Here is a 19,704-nt window from a genome sequence, read left to right as displayed (position 1 = left end):
GTCAGCCAGAACTTCTGTCTCTGTCGCAGATGTGAACAATGACCGTAGCTAAGAAGCCCAAATCTTCAAAGCCTAAAAAGCCCTCTTCAAGGCGGTCTGGCAAATCCAAGAAACCAAGTACTAAAATACTGATGTCACGCACTGCCAACTGGGGCCGGATAGTGCCTGCAGAAGATTCAAGCCAAGTCTCTGTGGCCCAAGGACGTGGAGGTGCTATTTACTGTAGATCATCTGAAAAATCTAAGGCTTTTGCCCCAAGAGATCTAAGTAAGTGTGCGTTCTATCCTGCCTCCATTGTCTTCAAAGCAAAAGTAGAAAATGCAGTTCTTACTTGTTGCACTGATAGAGAAGGGGACTACTGTGAACAAAGACTTCAAAAGCGAATCCCCTAAGGCAACTGAAGTGACTGATGTTACAGAAATTAATTTTGATATATTTACAGTCAACAGAGAAATATGGGGAGCTTTTTGTAATGCACAGATTCCTCCATGTCTTTTCTGTTTTGCAAAGAAAAGTGTTTGATTGTTGCTATTCACAGCTTCCATTTTTCACAGGTTTTTTGAAGGATAACATTGCTCAGGAAAAGATCTGGTATCTGTAGGGGTACCGTCATTCCTAGTTCCTAGTTTTTACGTTTTTACCGTATAATTTCAAGTCTAAGTTTGTGGTTTAAGTTATAATAAGGAAAAAAACAGTAGTTGAGTTAATCAGGTTAAAGATTATAGATGGAGAGGAACTTGGCGTTAGGTGCTACAAACAGAATGGCAGTTAGCCTTGCCTTAGAAGAATTAAAATGGTTGACTAAAGTTGTTTGTTTTTTTTTTTTTTTCCCCAAAACATTGTGTTGACCAGCCAATTTGAATTTGGTGGTATTAAAGCTGTCTGCAATAAGTTTTTCTGGTTTGGATTGTAGGTAGCTCCTCTAGGTGCTCCTGCAGAATAGTATTTTTTTAAATACCTTTCTTCGAAACAAACAAACAAGATCTCTTTTTAAATTTAACTTTCTTGCAGTCGTTAATGATGGAATTGCTCCGCCACAGAGCATTCTTTTTCCACCTGAGAAGATTTGTATGGATTGGCGAGAAACACAAAGTGTTGGAGTTGGCCTGTACAATCTTGGCAACACATGTTTTCTTAATGCTACTCTGCAGTGTTTGACCTACACACCCCCACTTGCCAATTACATGCTTTCTCTTGAGCACAGCCAGTCATGTGAGTACTTTCTACCAGTATTTTGAATCTGTTGGATAGCTCTGAAGGTGAAAGAACAGCAGTGATTCTGTGAGATAAGCTTATTTGCCTGATTTTACCTGTAGCAGCTGGCTTTGAGCACTGTATTAGCAGTGGGCTCCGAATAGCATATGGAGTGCAATTAATGCACCATGTTTTATTTATTTAGTTATTTGTTTGTTTGTTTGTTTGTTTATTAAAGGATCATTTATTGCTTCATGGGAATAATGAAGTGCATTGGACAGTAATGCATTTGGTAGTAATTTTAGAGAGTAATACATTTTGCAGCCTGTGGAGTTCACATTCCTGTCAGCCTTTACAACTGCGACTTTGCAGTAGTCTTTTAGATTTCTCTTCACAAAATGCATTTGAATACGGGCTTAGTGGATATTTTTATTCTGTAAAGTTGTGTGAAATGAAATGTTACAAGACTGTTGGGACATTGGCATCTTGGGAGAATAGAATGTAGCAAGGAGAGTGGATATTGTATCTATAGTTTAAATTGTACTTAGATGTTTGTAGGTATGGATATTTCGCTGGACTGGGATGCTTTGTTCTTTCACTCTTCAGGTCGTGAACAAGATTTTTGCATGATGTGCACGATGGAGACTCACATTAACCAGGCCCTGCGTTGCACTGTTGATGCCATCGAGCCTACGCATGTTATCAGTAATCTCAGTCGTAAGTGGCTTCAGATGTGTTTCTTTTCGATAGCTTGTAATCTTCAAATAATTATTTGATGTGTCTAAGTGGTTTTAACACTCCAATGAAGAGAGATTTTAGAAATACAAGAATGATTTCATTTTTAAATGAGGTCAATACTATCATCTTCTTATTTAGGAATAGGACAACATTTCCGTTTTGGCAGTCAAGAAGACGCACACGAGTTCTTGCGCTATACTGTTGATGCTATGCAGGAAGCGTGCTTGAACGGAAGCACCGAGTAAGCATAAACAAGTTCACTTTCATACATTCTCTAGCACCTTCTAGTCCTTTATTTACTCTCAGAAATGATCTCTAGCACCTTTTAGTGCCTTATTTACTATCAGCAACAAAAGTCTACATCATCCTTGGTTTTCATCAAACTCTTTGAAGAGTTAACTCTGTGCCTTAAATCTTCTGAGGTCTGATTATAATTTATTTCCAGATTGGACGGATCTTCTCAAGCTACCACCATCATTCATCAAATATTTGGAGGATTTCTAAGATCGAGAGGTACTTGAAAAAATACTCCTGTCCTTAGAACTGATCTGTGTCTTTTGTCGGTAGTAAAGCAGTCTGTAGTTTGTCTAAAGTAGTATCTGTCAACAACTTGAATTTGGACAGTTAGTCTCCTTCACATAATGTTAAGCATTTATATTTTGTTTCCAGTGAAGTGCTTGAATTGCAAAGCAGTTTCGGATACGTATGAGGCATTTCTTGATATCACTTTGGATATAAAGGTAAGGTGTTTTCTAAATATAATTCATGATGTTTAAGTACATGCATAACTTTCTAAATTAAACTTGTTTAACTTAAAAAACCAAACCACATATAATGTTAAAACGTAAGAGCTTTGTGATGCTAAGGAAGTGGATTGGACTTTGTCCTTCCGTGGAACCCATGTAAATAGTCTCCACATTTGCATTGGGATTAAGGGGAAAGAATTCTCTTTCTGCAAAAATTATAATGCTGTCCTACTTCTTTGTTGTTCTACCTCAATATACATCTAATTGTTAGACTGATGAATTTGTCCCCAGTATTGATGACAAAGCACACTGTAGATGCTGTCTAGGCAACTGGAAAAGTATTTGTTCCAAAGTCAAATGCCTTCCAGGTGAGGTCAATGCTGAGCATGCTCTTTCTGCCTCCTTCTTCACAGTGCTCCTAGTAGATCGCTTGAGTATGTTAGTAAGATTCTCTTATAAACTACTAGTATGTCTCTGGAATTTTGAATTACGGTGACTTTGCGCTCTTCTTTCTCGCTGCTCTAGGCGGTTTCGTCTGTTAGCAGAGCTCTGGAACTCTTTGTGAAACCTGAAGAGCTGGATGGAGAGAATTGCTATAAATGTAGCGAGTAAGATTTTGACGAATTAGGTCTTAATCCTAGATGTCAGTTTTCTATGTTGCGTGACTCTGTTGGACTACCTCTAAACTTTGGATCTACTTACAAGTTTTGTGGAAGTTTATAAAAGACTTGGATTTTTGTTTCTTTGGAGGGGGGAAGTCTTGTTCATAGGCATTCCCTATGGGTTTGCAATTCTCTGGCTTGTATTTTGCCATCAGAATTCAAAAAGAGCTACTTTTGTTCTTTCTATTTATTAGCTCTCGACAGTACTTTTCTTGATGTAAACTGCCCAGTTTCCGTTGTTCTCTGGGCTAGTGGCTAATTTTCACTGCTTACACCGTAGGTCCTACCTTGGAGCGGGCAATGTGTCAAACTGAACTATTTTGTTTCAAAGGATGGCAGATGGTTTCAGTGTCTTTCCAGACAAGCTCAGTACATGAAGACTTCCTACTGCTAAATGTCTCCCTCCTGTAGAATGACCATGTGCTTCTGTTGTATTTTTGATGTTGATAGTGGACCTATGTTGGAGATTATTTGCAATTTCTAGCCCTGGGGACCAAGGCTCTCTCGTTCCGCTTTCAGTATTTGTATTTCCCTTAAAAGCTGAAAGAATGTATCCAGGATTGGAGTTCAAATAGCCACTTTTGTAGACCAAGAAATGGTACCTTGCCATCCAACCTGGTCATACCCTTTTGTGAGAGGTTCCTGTTCCTGCTATGCTCTGAGTTGTTGGGAAAATTTACCTTCTTCTCTGTATTAACAAACCTGACACGCAGTGCATGGGTTTATGAAAAGAAAAAAGACCAACCTGTTATGCAAGTAAATATCATTCAAATAGCATAGGCATGCGTGAGACATTAAAAGGAGTTTGTTTTGGGGGCGAAAAAAGAAGATGCCTTCAAACACTTCTCTCTGCTTGTTTTTAAGGTGTAAAAAGATGGTTCCTGCATCCAAGAGATTTACCATACACCGTTCTTCCAAGGTTCTCACAATATCATTGAAAAGATTTGCAGATTTCACAGGTGGAAAGATCAACAAGGTATATTTACCACTGTAATGCAACTATATCATTGTGTAATGGGACATCCCCCAAAGCTGAAAGTTGTTAATATTTTCAGACAATAATTGTAGACTAACGACTATGGCTTATTCTTTCTCTTAATATCAATAAAGTTCCCGCTTGACAAGAAGCATATGCTTTCCTCTGAGAAGGCTGATTCATCAGGAAACAGTTCTCTGCAACTTTTAGTCTTAAACGTTGTTTATGGGAAGACTTATTTGTAGTGAATCAAGAAATATATTCTAGAAATATAAATTCTAGTCTGTGTTTTTTGGAAGTGTTTTTCTCTGGCTAGTCCACGAAGTACTCTGGGATAATTTTTCTATCTTCTTGGTGTCTCTTTAGGAGGTGAAATATCCGGAGTATTTGGACCTGAGAGCCTATATGTCGCAGTCAATGGGAGAACCACTGCTCTATGCCTTATACGCGGTGCTGGTACATCACGGTGTCAGCTGTCACTCAGGACACTATATATGCTATGTAAAGGTAGAAGTCAACAGCATTTCTAACAGGGTAAAGGTTGTGCTGGCAAACCAATTAAAGCATGACTAGCAGCTACTGTTTCTAGGGAAAAAGATTTCATTATATTTTTATTTGACATGTGTGTATTTTGTTCCTATCCGTGATTTCAATTGGAAAACGTGCAATTCACCTAAAGAAATCGTTGTCTTTATTTGCAGGCTGGTAATGGACTTTGGTATCAGATGAATGATGCTAAAGTAGTGCGTACTGACATTAAAAGAGTTCTTGGTCAGCAAGCTTACATACTTTTTTATATCAGGTAATAACAAATCTTAAAATGTGTTCAGAAGAGATTTACTTTCCTGTTATTGATATTTTTCTGTTTTGCAAGTGTTTTTCTTGCTATCCCAGGAGAAGATTATTATTTGTCTAATTCAGTTCTGTCTAACCTGAAATTCTCTGTGTCGTTTATTATCTTTTGTTGCTTGGCCTTAAACTGCAGCACTTGTGTAAATTGCTATCTATGTGTTATCTGTAGCTGGCTACTTTAGAGAAGGAGAGAAATGAAGGTCATCTGTGGTGTAAGAATGAATTATTGCTCTGCAAGTGATAGTCTTAGTAGGAAGACTGTTCTCTACTTTTCAGTCTGTAGTCTTGGCGAAGCCTTCTGTAGAGAAGGCTTCCATATCGTATGAGCTGTTCCTCTAAAATGATAGGATGGGATTTAATCCAAGAGTAGGCTGAAAGAAAAACTAAACTACGATCACTGCTCTTTTCTGAAGGCGCTATGATTTGACACTTGGAGAACGTGCGTTTTACTTGCCAGCACCATCTTATCCCTGTTCATTCCCTCCTGGTCAGCAGGGGGCTAATAGTAAGCAGGCTGGATTTCTGGGACCACGACTTCTTCCTCATATGATTAAGGTAATTCAGGGAAGTGGGAGGGCAGATAACGGCACCAAACTGCTAGTGGGTTTGGGGTTTGGTGTGGGGTTTTTTGTTTGGTTTTCGGCATCTTAGTTTTGTTTTCCTTCCCACGCTGCAGCTTTCTTCACAGCCCTCATGCTACAGCCAGAGTCATTCAAACAGTGGTTACTGCTAAATTGTGCAGCCATGCGACTCCATTACTTTATACCTCCAAGACAGCTTTCTAAAGCACAGAGAGCTACGCTCTTTGACAATTTAAGCAGAGTGTACTAATCCTCAAATCATTTAAAAGAGGACTTGTTTTTCCTATCCTCGTCACTTTAGCTAAGACAGGGAAAACTAAATGTCTTATTCCTGAGCACCAGAACAATTACTTCAGGCTTTTCAGGGTATGTTTAAAGGGGAAAATAAATATATTTGGGAATAGCAGCAGGTAATGTTAAGTTGCTTGGCTGGTTTTCAAAGATGATGTTAATTTGATACCAATCTGCAGTAAACCAAAAGCAGGAATTGAATACGCTTATTGGACTTGCATTTATCCTTAAAGGGCAGTGTGTTTTTCTTTTTAGGTGTTAAGACCATTTGTAGAAACACTCAGTAGGAGAGTTTTGTGTTTCAAAATGTTACATGCAGTGTTTGCGTTAATCCATCTTGCAATTTCTTCTTTTTAAATACAGAATTCAAGCCGTTTAAATGGAAATGGATCCATAAAAGAGGACGCAAAGACCACTGGTGTCACCCTAAAAAGGCCATCTTCAGCACCACCAATGGCCTGTGTTCAAAACCAGGCAATTACCAGGCCTTCAATGACTGATACGTCAAGAAAACAGAAGATCACCATCAGTATTCACAATAAATTGCCTGCTCGTCAGACTGTGTCACAGCCTGACTGTCTTAGCAGTGCTGTGGAGGATGAAGATCTCTACCAGGCTGTTTCTTCATCCACAATTACAAATTTGGTAATGCAAATGAAGCAAATGCAAACAAACAAAAAAGTTTCTGATGAAATTTTTGTGGAGCCAACAGTGAATGAAAATCCTAAACTCAGCTCTGATAACACAGTCCCTTATGGTGCAGAATCTTCAGGAAAATCTGAGGAGGAGTCAAAGGGCTTATTTCAAAGGAATTTGAAATGCAATGCAATGTCCTCTAATGGAATTTTGGTTGGAAAGGTAGTCCGTACATTGCAGCATTCCAATTCTTCCTGTCAGAATGCTGACAAAGGAAGATCCCAGCATGAGCTGCCAAAAACAGATTCACTAAATGGTGCTATTAGGTTAGTTAATGAATCTAAAGAAAACGGACTGAAACTTGATGATTCCACTTGCCGAGTTGAACCTGTTAAACCTTCTGAGATGTTCTTTTCTAAAACAAATGGATCGCTTGAAACATAGATTTGCTCCATCGAGAATTTCTCACCTACGATGTATTCGGGAGTGTTTATTGTGTTCCTAATTCAGGTGAAATACTGAGAAAACACAGCACACATGTGATCGTAAGACTTTGTGGTATTATCCCCTTAGAATTTGCAGACCTGAGCTTACATTAGAACTTGTCAACTTAAGCTCAGCTGAGATAAAAATTCCTAAGTTTCATAAAGTAGATTTTGGGGGGTGAGTTGGGGTTATCTTTGAAGTGTAGATAATGCATACAACTCACAGCGGTCTTGCTTACCATTTAATGGAGACATTCTGACAAGACTAGTCCTCAGTACTACTACAAATAGTATTTTTTTGTCTGCTGACTTGTGCGTTTTAATTGCAGATGCCTGGAGCTATGCCTTCAGTCAATCGAGAAGTCATCATGGAGTCCTTCACAGCCAGCCAGCTGAACAGCTTGTCAGAGGAAATGAGGTAAAATGAGCACAGTCTGATTAAGACAAGACTTTATGGAAGTTCGTTACAGTTTTATCTGTCTACTAATAGTATTTAATGGAAGGATTTAAATTAGTACAATTCCATACTGTGTGTCCAGTGTCACGAACAGAACTAATGAACAGCACTGAGCATATCACTCTGATGCAGGTTGGTGCCTCAAGGAGAACTTGTGTTCCTTTATAGAATGTTTTTCCATTTTTCTCCACTGTCTGGAGAAACACTGGCTGTTCCCCGCTCGCCCCTATGCCTTTTTTCTCAGAGCAGCAGGTGGAAGGAGACAGATGCGTTTGCTTTTTTAGTGCAATGGCTTCAGAAGCAAGAGGGGAAAAAGCACTTTCTCTGGGAGCTGAAGAAGGTGTCCTAATCACAGGAGAGGTTTCTAAATGGCATATCTTTGCGAGGGTTCCTGTAGTCCGGAGGTTTTTGTTTGTTTGTTTGACGTTGGAAGGTTTTACTCTTAATATTCACGTCCTTCAGCAGAAGTGAGAAATGGGTTTTTATTTTATGCAGTGTTGCGGAACCTCCGAAATCTCCTGGGAACGATGAATACCTCGCCCAGTACCAATGTGATGACCGTGGAGACAAGGAGAAAGCAAGAAGATCAAAAGAACGTGACCTCATTTCAAAAGAAAATGTTTTGTCCGGCAAAGAGTCTTGTGAGCCTGGTGAGAAATTGCGGCAAACTTCCTCTCTCAAGTCTGACACTGAATGTAGCTCTAACAATCTTTCTTCCTTAGCTATTGCAGATAGACGCCAAGATACAAAGGACAAGACTAAAACCACTGAGAAAGAGCATTACCAAAGCAAGAGGGAACATGCTCCTAGTGAAGAGAAGGAGAGTCAAAAAGCAGGTCCTTCCAGCAAGAGGAGGTGTTCTCAGAGCGTGGAATTTGTTGAGCAAAAGAGTCACAAGAAGGAGTACTGGGAGGGAAGCAGGTACAGATCTTTCCCTCGTGAAAGAAACAGCCCTGAGAATGGCAGAAGAGCAGTCAAATATTCAAAGTACAGATCTGGCAGCGGAGGAAGATCAGAACAAGGTAGCAATAGATACTACCGATCCAAAGGGGAAAGAAGTTGGAGCAGAGAAAGATACTATCGAGACGAAGCACGGAGATGGGAAAGATGTGGCTATTACAAGGATTACTATTCACCTCATGCGACAGGAGACAGTAGAGAGAGAAAGTTCTCTCACGGCGATTCAGCCTTTGACAGATCGACTGCAACTTACTACAGCAGGTCACATAAGCATTATCATTACAAAAGCGGATGGCCTCACGGTTCCCTCTTGAGAGAGGAAGATGTACGTCGCTTTAGCACACCCCGAGCAGACTTGCATCGTTGCTCGGTACCTCAGCAACATTCCAGAAGACATTCTCGTGAAAGACATGCGCTTCCACCTGTGTCAGCTCATTTGGAGAACTGTCACCAGAAAAATGAACCAGAAGGAAACAGAAAAAGAAAATATACCCGTGCAGAAGGTAGTGAAAGTGAAATAGAAAGGAAAGACAGAAAGATAGAAAAGGAGCTTGTAGGTGGTGAAAAAAATGCAAAAATATCACAAGTTCTGGAAGAAACAGAAGTCTAAGGATAAAGATGGAGAGAAGGATTCCAAGTAAGCAAGGATTCCAGCATACTCCGCATTTTTTATCCTAATTCTTTTCTGGGTGCTTCTCATGTCTTCCTTTTTTTTTTTTTTTTCTGGTAGTTTCTAAGTTCTTTAGATAGCACCAGCTGGCTGGGGATCATGTTGTTAGGTTGATCAGTGAAGACAGGAAAGCTCTTGCTGAATTGTGTCAGAGCACTAGCTTTGGACCACATAGTTCGAATCACATCCGTACACCATTCCAGATTAGGTTAAAAGATTTTTTCTGCTTGCACATATTCCAGAGCTAGCCGTTGTTAATGATCTGTGTACAAACCAGGACCTATGGTCCTTCAATCTGACGGCTTAAGTTTGCTGCATCTAAAGTAAGTTGCGTGTGCACAAAGCACCACAAAATAGCTGACATGCTGCAAATCATCACCTGTGGTAAAATAAATCAAGTTTCATATAGGCAACAAGTGCCACATCTTTTTTTCCCTTTTTAACTTGCATGTTTCTTTCAGACTTCATGATTTGTGTTTCTGTGCGCTCCACTTTGACAATGCCAATCGCAAGCATAAGAAAAAGAAGAAAAAGGAGAAGAAAAAGAAGAAAAAGGAGAAACACCAGGAAAGCAAAAGGCTCCTTGGAACACTTGGATCCTCGTTTCCAGAAGATAACGCGGGAGAAGAAGGAAGAATCCCATCCTCCAGATGGCTCTTCATGTGAGTAATGCAGAAGTGAGAGCAGTAAACAACCTTACAAGGAAGGGAAGACTTCCAGTGCAGGCGAAAGCAAGAAATACTGCTCCATCGCATCCAACGACTATACTAAAGGTAAGCGGCCGCAGCGTGTGTGAGGAATTCCTTTTATATTAATCTCGAGATTATTTCAAACAGTCTTGAAGTGCTTGATGACTTAACAGTCTGCAGATTTATTATCAAATCAAAAAAAAACCCCACTTGGTAGACTATTTTTTTCCCAGTTTTGAATGGCCACTAGGAAAGAAGGCCTGAAATAAAGAGGTTAAAGGCAAATGGTTTTCACAGAATCACAGAATCACAGAATTTTCTAGATTGGAAGAGACCTCAAGGTCATCGAGTCCAACCTCTGACCTAACGCTAATAGTCCCCACTAAACCATTTCCCTAAGCTCTATTTTCATTTGGTTTGATGATGAAGTGGCAAACAAGAGGAAGAGTTGCAAGCTCCCTTCTTAAATTCAGTCCAGCCAAGTAGGAAAAGTAAATGTGGACAGCTGTATCTTGGCAAAGAAGATAGTAGGGAGCAAGGAGGTTTAGCAGTCAAGATGGAAGGTGATGCCATGAGGCTTAGAGGCTAGTAATGTTCTAATGAACATGGCCAAGTCTTGCGCTGGGCAGCCTGCTTGGGTCCAAAGCCTGCAGTCCTCCCCAAGATGTCGGCGAGGGGCTGGTGAGCCGTTGGGACGGAACCCCCGTTGCCCGGGTTCCCCAAGCAACCGCCCCACTCTCCAGCCACCATGGCAGGTCCAGCAGCCGGCTCCCGCTCCTCCCGGGGCTGCGGCCCTGCTGGCGAGCCCAGCGCCCCAGAGCTCAGCCCAGCGCCCTTTTTCCCACAGAGGGTTTCCCCAGACGGCTTCCGCGGCTTGCGCAGACGCAAAACTCCCCCTTCGTCGTCCCAGCCGTGCCGCCAACGGTGGCTGCCTGGCTGCTGCCCTCCCTCCCCGGAGCGACGGCGCTGCCCTTGCAGCCCCCGCAGGTACCCACCCTCCCCTCCGCGCTGCCCCAGGCCACCGTCTGGCACGTGGTGCCGGGGGTCCAGGGGCAGGTGCTGCAGCTCCCCGCCGGGGTGCAGCTGCCACCTGGGGGGCACCTCCCAGCCCAGGGGCACCACCTGCAGCTTGGGCAGCTCCCCGCCGGGGGGCAGCTCCCTGCTGTGGGGCAGCTCCCCGCCGTGGGGCACCAGCTGCAGCTGGTGCAGCTCCCCGCTGTGGGGCAAAACCTGCAGCTGGTGCAGCTCCCCGCTGTGGAGCAAAACCTGCAGCTGGTGCAGCTCCCAACCATGGGGCACCAGCTGCAGCTGGTGCAGCTCCCCGCCGGGGGGCAGCTCCCCCACACCGCTCCTCCCTGTGCCCCCGTCCATCAGTGGGGACAGCCCATGGTGATGGGGACACTGGTACCCCACCATGCTCTGGGGCCCAGGGCCGTGCTCCATGGGGAGCTCCTGCACCCCGCAGGCACCTGCCTGTTGCAGGCCCCCGCCCAGCGCAACCCCCCGCCACCCCTCGTCCCGGGGCCTCCGCTGCGGGGGCAGGCGCTCCCCACGCCCCGCACCCTGAGCAGCAGCCGGGGGCAGCTGCCGGAGCCCTGCTTGCACGCCGTGGGGCTCAGCGAGGACCAGGGGCCCCCGCTGCCCGGCCCCACTGCCCCCAAGCCTGCCCAGGCTCCAAGGACCGCCAGCAGCCAGACGGCGACGCCTGACGGTGAGTTTGGGGCTGGCACAGCCGGCCGCTGGGCGCCCCACACCCAGGGGCCATGGGGAAGCTGACATCGCCCGTCTTGGGGGATTTTCTTGCTTCGTCCTCAGCGGCGACAGCCCCGCAGGTGCCTGAGGAGCCCCCACAGCTGCCCGAGCTGGGCCCTGATGCCTTTGCCGAGGCCTTTCCAGAGCTGGCAGGGGACAGCCAGCAGCTGCAGCACATGCAGGATGAGCTCCTGGCCGACCTGGACATCCCCATCCCCGGCATGGAGGAGCTGCTCAGCTGGCTCGATGCCGTGGAGCCCCAGGACGCCTTCCCCGATTTGCCCAGCAGTCCTGCCCTCAGCCGCTTCCTCTCGCAGCTGCCCGACCTCTGCGAGGACATCGAGGAGCCGAGCACGCAGGGACTGGAAGCCACAGGAGCCCTCGGTGAGGTCCCCTCAACCCCTGGGCTGCGCCCCAAGAAGCTTGAGGGTGGGCTGTCGCTGCAGTCCCCCGTCGTGCCAGCAGTGAGCCCCCCGCTCAGCCCTGCAGCCAGTCCCCTGCCCAGTGCACTTAGGAGCCCCCTACCCAGTCCACCCCTGAGTCCCCCCAGGAGCCTCCCTGACACCCAGCTCCTCAGTGCCCTTAGTAGACCCCTGCCCCAACCCCCCCAGCGTTCCCTCAAGACCCGCCCCAACCCCAAGGTCCCCAGTGCCCTTAGTAGACCCCAGCCCAAATCCCCCCCGAGTTCCCCCAAGAAACGCCCCAACCCCAAGGGCCGCAGTGCCCTTCGTAGACCCCAGCCCAAATCCCCCCCGAGTTCCCCCAAGAAACGCCCCAACCCCAAGGGCCGCACTGACCATAGGAGACCCCTGCCCAAACGCCCCCTGGGTCCCCTCAAGAGCCCCCCGCCTGCCCCTGCGTCCACCGGCACCAAGCGGGGGGCCAAGCGCCCTGCGCCCAGCAGCACCCCCGGGGCAGCGCAGAGCTGCCAGCACAGGAGGCCGACGACAGAGAACCCCCCCGGCAAGGAGAGGAAGACGCTGCTGGGCCAGGCTGGCCAAGGCCGCAAGAGACCGTGCCAGGGGAAGACGGCTGGCAGCAGCACGGTGGCTGGCAGCAGCAGGGAAGCAGGCAGCAGTGGGCAGCAGCTGGCGATCAACAGCACCACGGCACCCAGCAAGAGAGCGCGAAGCCCGGGGGCTGCAGGGGGGCAAGGAGCAGCGGCGCCACCTCCCCGCAGAGCGCGGCTGCTGCCGGAGACTCCGAGTGGGGAGCCCCGTGCCGTGCGGCCCCAGGACAGGCTCTGTCCCCAGGCCAGCAGGGCCAGGACACTGCAGCGCCAGCAGCCGGGGACAAAGACCCCCAGCGAGACTTTGCAGCCGCTGGGGGCCAGGGCCAAGGCGCTGGGGCCAGCGTGCCAGCTGGCCTGTGTGCAGCCGCAGCCCACCTCCAGCAGCCCCAGCAGCATGCCCAGCACCCCGCCGACAGTGCCAGGCTCCAGCTACCCGTGACCGACCTCGGGCTTCTCCTCGACGGCCCCCCCAGCACCCAGGCAGGCACAGAGACCTCTGCAGGCACCTGCTCCAGCTTCAGCCACACTCCTCAGCCCTTGCCCCTCTCGCTTGCACTCTCCCCTCTCTCGTGCTGGAGCTAGGGGATGGGCTTGCCACTCTCAGGGATGGCAACAGCGCCAATGGCAAATGCGCGCGCGCCTCACCCAGGAAGGTGGCAATGGCAAGCTGGGGAGATGCTGGCAGCAGCTGGGCTGGGAAAGCTTGGCCATGGCAACTGCTGCTTGGGACACCAAAGGGCTGAGAGACAAGACTTGCTTCTTCTTTCGGGGCATTGCTCTTCTTTCCTGCCTTCTGGATTAAATTCCTCTCCTTAGGTGGTCACTCAGCAAGGCCTCTGCCTGCAGAGCACTTCTTCTTGCACTGGCATGCCGAGGGGATAAGAACTGGGAGGTCTTTGGGATAGCAAATGATCAGTGGGATGGGAAGTGATGATGGGGATAGCAATTCATTGGAATGGGACAAATGGGTTTTATTTGTATTAAATTTAAATTTTTTAATTTTCATTTAATTTATTGGTTTTCTTATTTATTTAATTAAATCCACTTTATTGACTGTGTTGTACAGTATGGCATTGTTTTATTATTATAAAATTATAAGTATTTAATAGTATTAAATATTTTTATATATTAATATCTTATAAACTGTAAGTATCATTATTTATTATTTTGTTGGTTTTTATTCTTTTTCTACCCTATTAAACTCTCTTTATCACAACGCACTGGTTTGGACTTTATTTTTCCTTCCGAGTCATTCTGGATTCACTCCGGATGGGGGGACACTAGCGAACGCCTGTGTGCTTCAGATCCAAGGTCACCTTTGCCCTCATTCAAGATACATCTTTGCATCTGTTGTTGTGAAACAAAATTAACAACAGGAACAATAAAGTTACCTACTTGCTAGCAGCAGCTCTACATTTGCTGGGGTCTGCTCTGTGCATTTTGAAGACCATTCCATGCTCTTCAGCCCCTTCAGGAGGAAATGTATGGTTCTAGGAAAATGCGTCTTGACCTGATGCAAAGCTGTGACGCAGCCTGCAGCTGCTGCAAGCCCTGGCATTTTACCTGCAGCCCCTCCAACAACTCTGATGTTCCCTGCATCGACTTCAACCACTGCGGCAGGACCTGAGGCCCCTCAAAGCCTTGTCACACACCCTGCAGCCCCTCGAGCCCCTGGCATGTTCCCTGCAGCCCCTCCAGCCCCTGGCATGTTCCCTGCAGCCCCTCCAAGCCTGGCACAGGCCCTACAGCTGGCTCCGGGGACGACCCCGTTGCTGTCTCAGGCACCAATACACACAAGGGGAAGGAATGCATGCAGAAGTCATCTCGTTTCGGAAGGGCAGAAAGTCCTCCCAAGAAGAGGAAGGAGCAAGAGGAAGGCGAGGCAGCCTACCCCAAGGTAAGGCCATCCCAGGGCACAGGAGGCTGTTGGAAAGGAGAGCAGAGAGAAAAGCAGCAGGAAGCAGGTAATCCCCATCCCTGGGTGAGCTGCGAGCCATGGGACAAGATTGCAGCTGTCCTCCAGGCGAGCACATTGTCAGCTGGCTGCTGCGCTGCTGGGATAGCAGCTGCGGGAGCCTGGCAGCAGAGGGCAGGGAAGCCAAGCAGCTGGGATCCTTCTCTGGGGAAGGGGGCACTGAGAAAGAGCTTGCAAACAGGGCACAAGCCCTCAGCCTCTGGAGGCGGCGCCTGTCAGGCGTGAAGGAAAGGGATCCCTTCTGGGAAGATGCTGTGGGCTTGCTGAGGCTCGAAGAACAGACGGTGCTGGCTGCTACCAGTGTGCTGCAGCAGCGGCAAGACAGAGCCGTGGTGGTTTTCCTCAGCTGGGCAGCTGAGCTCCAGCACAAGCGCTCTCTCCCTGCCCCTCCTCCAACGCCAAGGGGAGAAAAGAGGCTGGCAAGGGCTCAAGGGCTGCCAGAAGGACAGGGAGATCACTCCACAAGGAGCATCACAGGCAAAGCAGGCTCAGCACAGCCTGTTCCAGTCCAGCCCGGGGCCTGCTCCTGCGGGGGCTCTCCACAGGCCGCGGCCTCCTCCAGGCCACAGCCACCTGCTCCACCGGGGGCTCCTCCACCCGCAGGGGGGCTGCAGCGTGGAGATCTGCTCCACGGGGGACCCATGGGCTGCAGGGGGAGCCTGCTCCACCAGGGGCACAGCCTGCTCCACCCGGGGCCTCTCCCTGCACAGGCCGCAGGGGAACTGCTGCTGTGAGCCTGGAGCACCTCCTGCCTCCTGCTGCACAGACCCTGGGGGCTGCACAGAGCTTTCTCACTCCTCCCTGAGCCAGACGCTGCTGGGCAGCAGCTTTCGTTCCCTTTCTTAGATGGGCTCTCCCCCAGGCGCAAACATCATCCTTTTGCTCTGTGTTCTGGGCAGCAGCGGGTGGGTCCCTCCTGGAAGGAGCCTCCTGGCAGCGGCCCTGAGCTCCCATGGGACAGCTGCTGCATTCTCCTCACAGAGGACACCCCTGCAGCCCCCCGCTCCCACAGCCTGGCCACGCAAACCCAAGCCAAGACACCGAGCGAGCCTCCCTGATTGCCAGCCAGCAGCTGGCTCAGCCTGGGACCCCATGCCAGTGCCCACAAGACTCTCCTGGGCCTTGAAAAGCAAGCCTTGTGGGGACGGAGCACCCACAAAGAACGGACTCACACAACAGGACTCCTTGCCAACACTGCCTCACAGACACCTGGGCCTTGAGCGGGTAGCTCACCTTGAGCGAGCTCATTTCCTTCCCAGTAGCTGAAATGTGCCCTTTCGGGGGCATTTGGGGGCTACAGCGTGCTGCTGAGAGGGATGTTGGAGCTCCTGCAGGGCAGTGCTTCCACTAAGGCAAGGCCTTTTCTGCATCTTCTACTGCCCTGCAAGCGAGGATGCTTGGGGCACACAAGAAGCTGGCAGGGGACACAGCTGCAGGGATTGCAGGGATTCCTAAAGTCATAGCCAAATACAAGAAAGACGGGAGGACGTGATGCTTTTGATAGAAAGGAGCTGGGTTTTGGGTCAAAATCCGTCCCTTTTTCTATCCCGGAGACCCCCAAGGGCGTAGGACAGCAGCACTGCAGGGCAGCAAGAGATGCTGTGCATTTCTCTCGTCCCCCTGAGACAGCCACTGGGTGACGATGGTGCCAAGTGTCTGGAAAGAGACCTTGCTTTCTCAGGCCCAGGTGTCCAGCTGCACACCAAGGCCGTCCCTGGCTTCCAGGCGCAGTTGCCAGGCCCAAGGCCGAGCTCCCCTGCGAACCCCCAGCCCAGCAGACCTTGCTCCTGGCATTGTGGAGCAGCCATTTCACGGCAGCCTTTTCTCCTGGCAGTCAGCTTAGCGCCGAAAGCTCTGTCACCGGGACACCCGAGAGCCGTGGCAGCTCAGCAGAGAGTCACTGTAAGCCTTGGAGCTCACAAAGGTGGGTGGCCGCAAGTGCCCTGAGCGTCCAGCTCGCAATGAGGACTGCTGTGGCACTCAAATTGTCACCTGTTTGCTGCGATGCTGGGATACCTGCTCTGGTAGCCTGGCATCAGAGGCCAGGGAAGCCAAGCAGCTGGGATCCTTCTCTGAGGCAGGGGACACTGAGAGTGGAAATGGAAATGGGGCACAAGCCCTCCGCCTCTCAAAGGAACCCCTCAGATGTTTAGGTATAGTAAACTTATGTATATCTGTGTGACTCTAGACCACAACATGTTAATGTTCTGGTTTGTCCACTGCTTTGTTGTGGGGGCTTTGAGTTGGCCTCTACTCTTTAGGTGAATGCTGACTTCATATCTATGGTGCACTTTATTCTTAAAATGGGAAGTTTCTACCAATTTCCTGTCCAAAGTTCCTCATAAGCCAACTGCAATCATCATTTCAGATGTATCTCCCAACTTACACATTTCCTAATTCTCCTTGATATTTACTCAAGAAATGCATTTTCACAGAGACATCATATTTTTCTCTCAGCTGGCATTTGGCTGAGCAGAATGATGTCCTTTAATTCCCTTCCACACAATAGGCAACTTGTTCCTTCTGTCTTCTGAACACTTCCTCCTAAGTTCAATGTGAATACAAGCGGCAGAATTTTGCCTCATGTCTTAAATGTGTGGCAGGGCTGCCCTGTCAGGTGTATTTATACTGGAGAAAAAAAAAAAAAAGAATAGCCATACACACCATATAACCACTTAACTTTTTCAGTTCTTCTGTTAACAGTGCATGAACATGGGGTTTTGTTGTTTTATTGTTTGTTTTAAACTCCTGACTGCCATATAGCAAACATGACAAAAAAAAAAAAAAAAAAAAAAAGAAAAACAAAAAAAAACACCCTTTGTTGAGAATCTCTAAGCATGGCTCTACTTTGTATTATCAAATGTCACTTCACCTGAACCATTTCAATCACAAGGGATATCCTTCTGTCAGGCTCGGTAGTACTTCCCAACTTTATGTCACCTGGAAATCTCAAAGCTCATATGTAATTTTTAGTCTTTGGCCACCACGTCCATACTGAACATACCTAAATTTGAAGTCATCTCTGCTCTGAATAGGAGGTTGGGTTTTCAGAGGTCCCTTCCAGCCTACATTTCTCCATGAGTCTTTGCCTCCTTAGCAGCTGCAGTTTCAGAACTGTCTCTGAGAATCACTACAGGTAACCTCTCCTTTGCCGGTAATTCCCTCTTCGAACAGTGTGAACAATTGCAAACTCCCTTGATTCACTTGCAGCCCCAAAGCCCATATCCATAGATAATGTATCAGAAGCTCACAGAAAGTGAAATAGATGTAGTTCATCCCCTGTGTAGGGGAGCACTGGTCCTACAAAGGCAAGCTACTAAATTCTCTGGAAACAAATTAGCTTTAATAAATGATCTTGTAAATTCCACATTACCCGCTACTTCCCTAGTCTTATCTCTTCTTGCTACAAAACTTTGCCCAGCGTTGATGTCAAACTAACAGGCCTGCACTTGTCTGGATCACTCTTTACATTCTCCTGGACAGAAGTATATTTGTTACTCTCCCATTCTGGGGACTAGCCCTGATTTGCACAGTTGTGATGTATTTTTCCTACTTGACTTGCTGTTCTGTGTGCCAATGCTGTTAATAGGCTAGGTAGATATCAGCTTGTCATTTTTCACTTGAATCACTGTAGATTTTCATTTCACCTCAGATGATGTTGTGCCTAGTGCCCTACCCTCATTTGCAATGGGAATCCTGTCACTGCCCTTAATATCACATTGTTGTTGCTGTTAGATGCAGGAAATAAGATTTGCAGCATTTGAGACATCATTAACTTTTGATCTATTTTTGCCTCGAGTATGCAACTGTCCTAATTTGTTCTCTTTGTTCCCCCTGGTTTCTGTGGCTTAAGTATCATTTACTATTATTGTTTAATTTCCTATGTGAAGGAGGTTTTGGGTCATTTGTACTTTATTTTTGCAGTTTTTAACCTCTGAAATGTACCTTTTCTCATTGCTTTTTTCCCATCTGAATTTTGAATTTTAACTCTGCCTTCTCTGCACTCCAGTCCCAGAGATGCTTAGTCAGACTCAATTATTCATTTCTTTAGATTTCAAAGTTTGCATTTCTAAGTCTCAAAACCTTCGTTCTAAGCCTGGTGTTGTCTGTCTTGAAATGTAAAATGAGAAAAGTCAGCTCATGATCAGACTTTATTCAAATCTTACTACATTTAAACCCGTACAGGAGCCAAGTCTAAAATGGTCTTATATTTTTTCACTTTTGTGAAGAAATCCATCACATAGTATATCTGTATGAGAATAAGTGGTAATCATCTTTCAGTTTTTTGCTGGGAAGTTGAAGTCTCCCGTAATTCCCATTATTGTTTATGTGTCTGATAACTGTAGACTGGAGCTAAGAGCAAAGAGCAGGCTAGCAAGGCTGTCTTTCTTTAGCAGCGATTTGCACAAAACCACTCTATTGCTGACCCATAACATTTCCCTAACCTCTGCTTCTTGCTAACACAAAGCACCATCTTATTCCATCCATCTGCCCTGGTTTCCAGACTTCCTGAGATTTATCAGTACTTGTATGGCATTCATGCCTTTATTTCACCCTTCCTGTGTTGACACTTGTCTTAAGAGTTTTAGATCCTGAACATGATCATCTCAAAGTTTGCCTGACAGTTTGGTCTTCCTCACATTGTCGTAGAGTATCAGGTCTCTACCACTTGAAATAGATTGTATTGCATTAGATTATTGGCACTGTCTCTTGTGCTGCTAGTCCATTATCTTCGCGGTCCATACAACTGGCCATCAGCGGACATGAAGTGGCCTTATCCTGCCCATTTACCTGTCTGGAAATCAGCCACTCTCTCTGCCTAGAACAGGGAATGGATTTTCCTCAGCTTTCTTCAAAAGCTCTGAAGTTTTCTGTGACCTTTCCACTTTTATGGTATGATAAGCTTTTGCTTCCACTGAAGGGTAGAAGTCATTATGAATAGTGCCAACAAAACAGAAACATAACAATGAAAATGATATTTGAATTCAGAATAGGTATTTAAAAAGTTCACCTTCTCCAGCACAAATG

At 47.0% G+C, this 19,704-nt stretch overlaps 2 protein-coding genes across 2 annotated transcripts; both read left to right on the top strand.

Annotated features, from left to right (window-relative positions):
• Nucleotides 1-38: 38 nt before the first annotated feature.
• LOC309891419 (ubiquitin carboxyl-terminal hydrolase 42-like) lies at nt 39-7,120 on the top strand (the record flags this gene model as incomplete). Its single annotated transcript, XM_082785790.1, has 12 exons — nt 39-267; nt 1,012-1,212; nt 1,801-1,911; nt 2,071-2,173; nt 2,378-2,445; nt 2,602-2,672; nt 3,204-3,286; nt 4,205-4,316; nt 4,683-4,823; nt 5,018-5,118; nt 5,582-5,723; nt 6,404-7,120. The coding sequence occupies 12 exons, from the start codon at nt 39-41 to the stop codon at nt 7,118-7,120; spliced, it is 2,079 nt and encodes a 692-aa protein (XP_082641916.1).
• Nucleotides 7,121-7,150: 30 nt separating this feature from the next.
• Nucleotides 7,151-9,188, top strand: LOC309891418 (uncharacterized protein; the record flags this gene model as incomplete). Its single annotated transcript, XM_082785789.1, has 2 exons — nt 7,151-7,164; nt 8,564-9,188. The coding sequence occupies 2 exons, from the start codon at nt 7,151-7,153 to the stop codon at nt 9,186-9,188; spliced, it is 639 nt and encodes a 212-aa protein (XP_082641915.1).
• Nucleotides 9,189-19,704: the final 10,516 nt, after the last annotated feature.

This window comes from Aythya marila, assembly GCF_965140915.1.
Source record: "Aythya marila genome assembly, contig: HAP1_HAP1_SCAFFOLD_268, whole genome shotgun sequence".
Taxonomy (NCBI): Eukaryota; Metazoa; Chordata; class Aves; order Anseriformes; family Anatidae; genus Aythya; species Aythya marila.
This window is presented reverse-complemented; position numbering and strand designations above follow the sequence as displayed.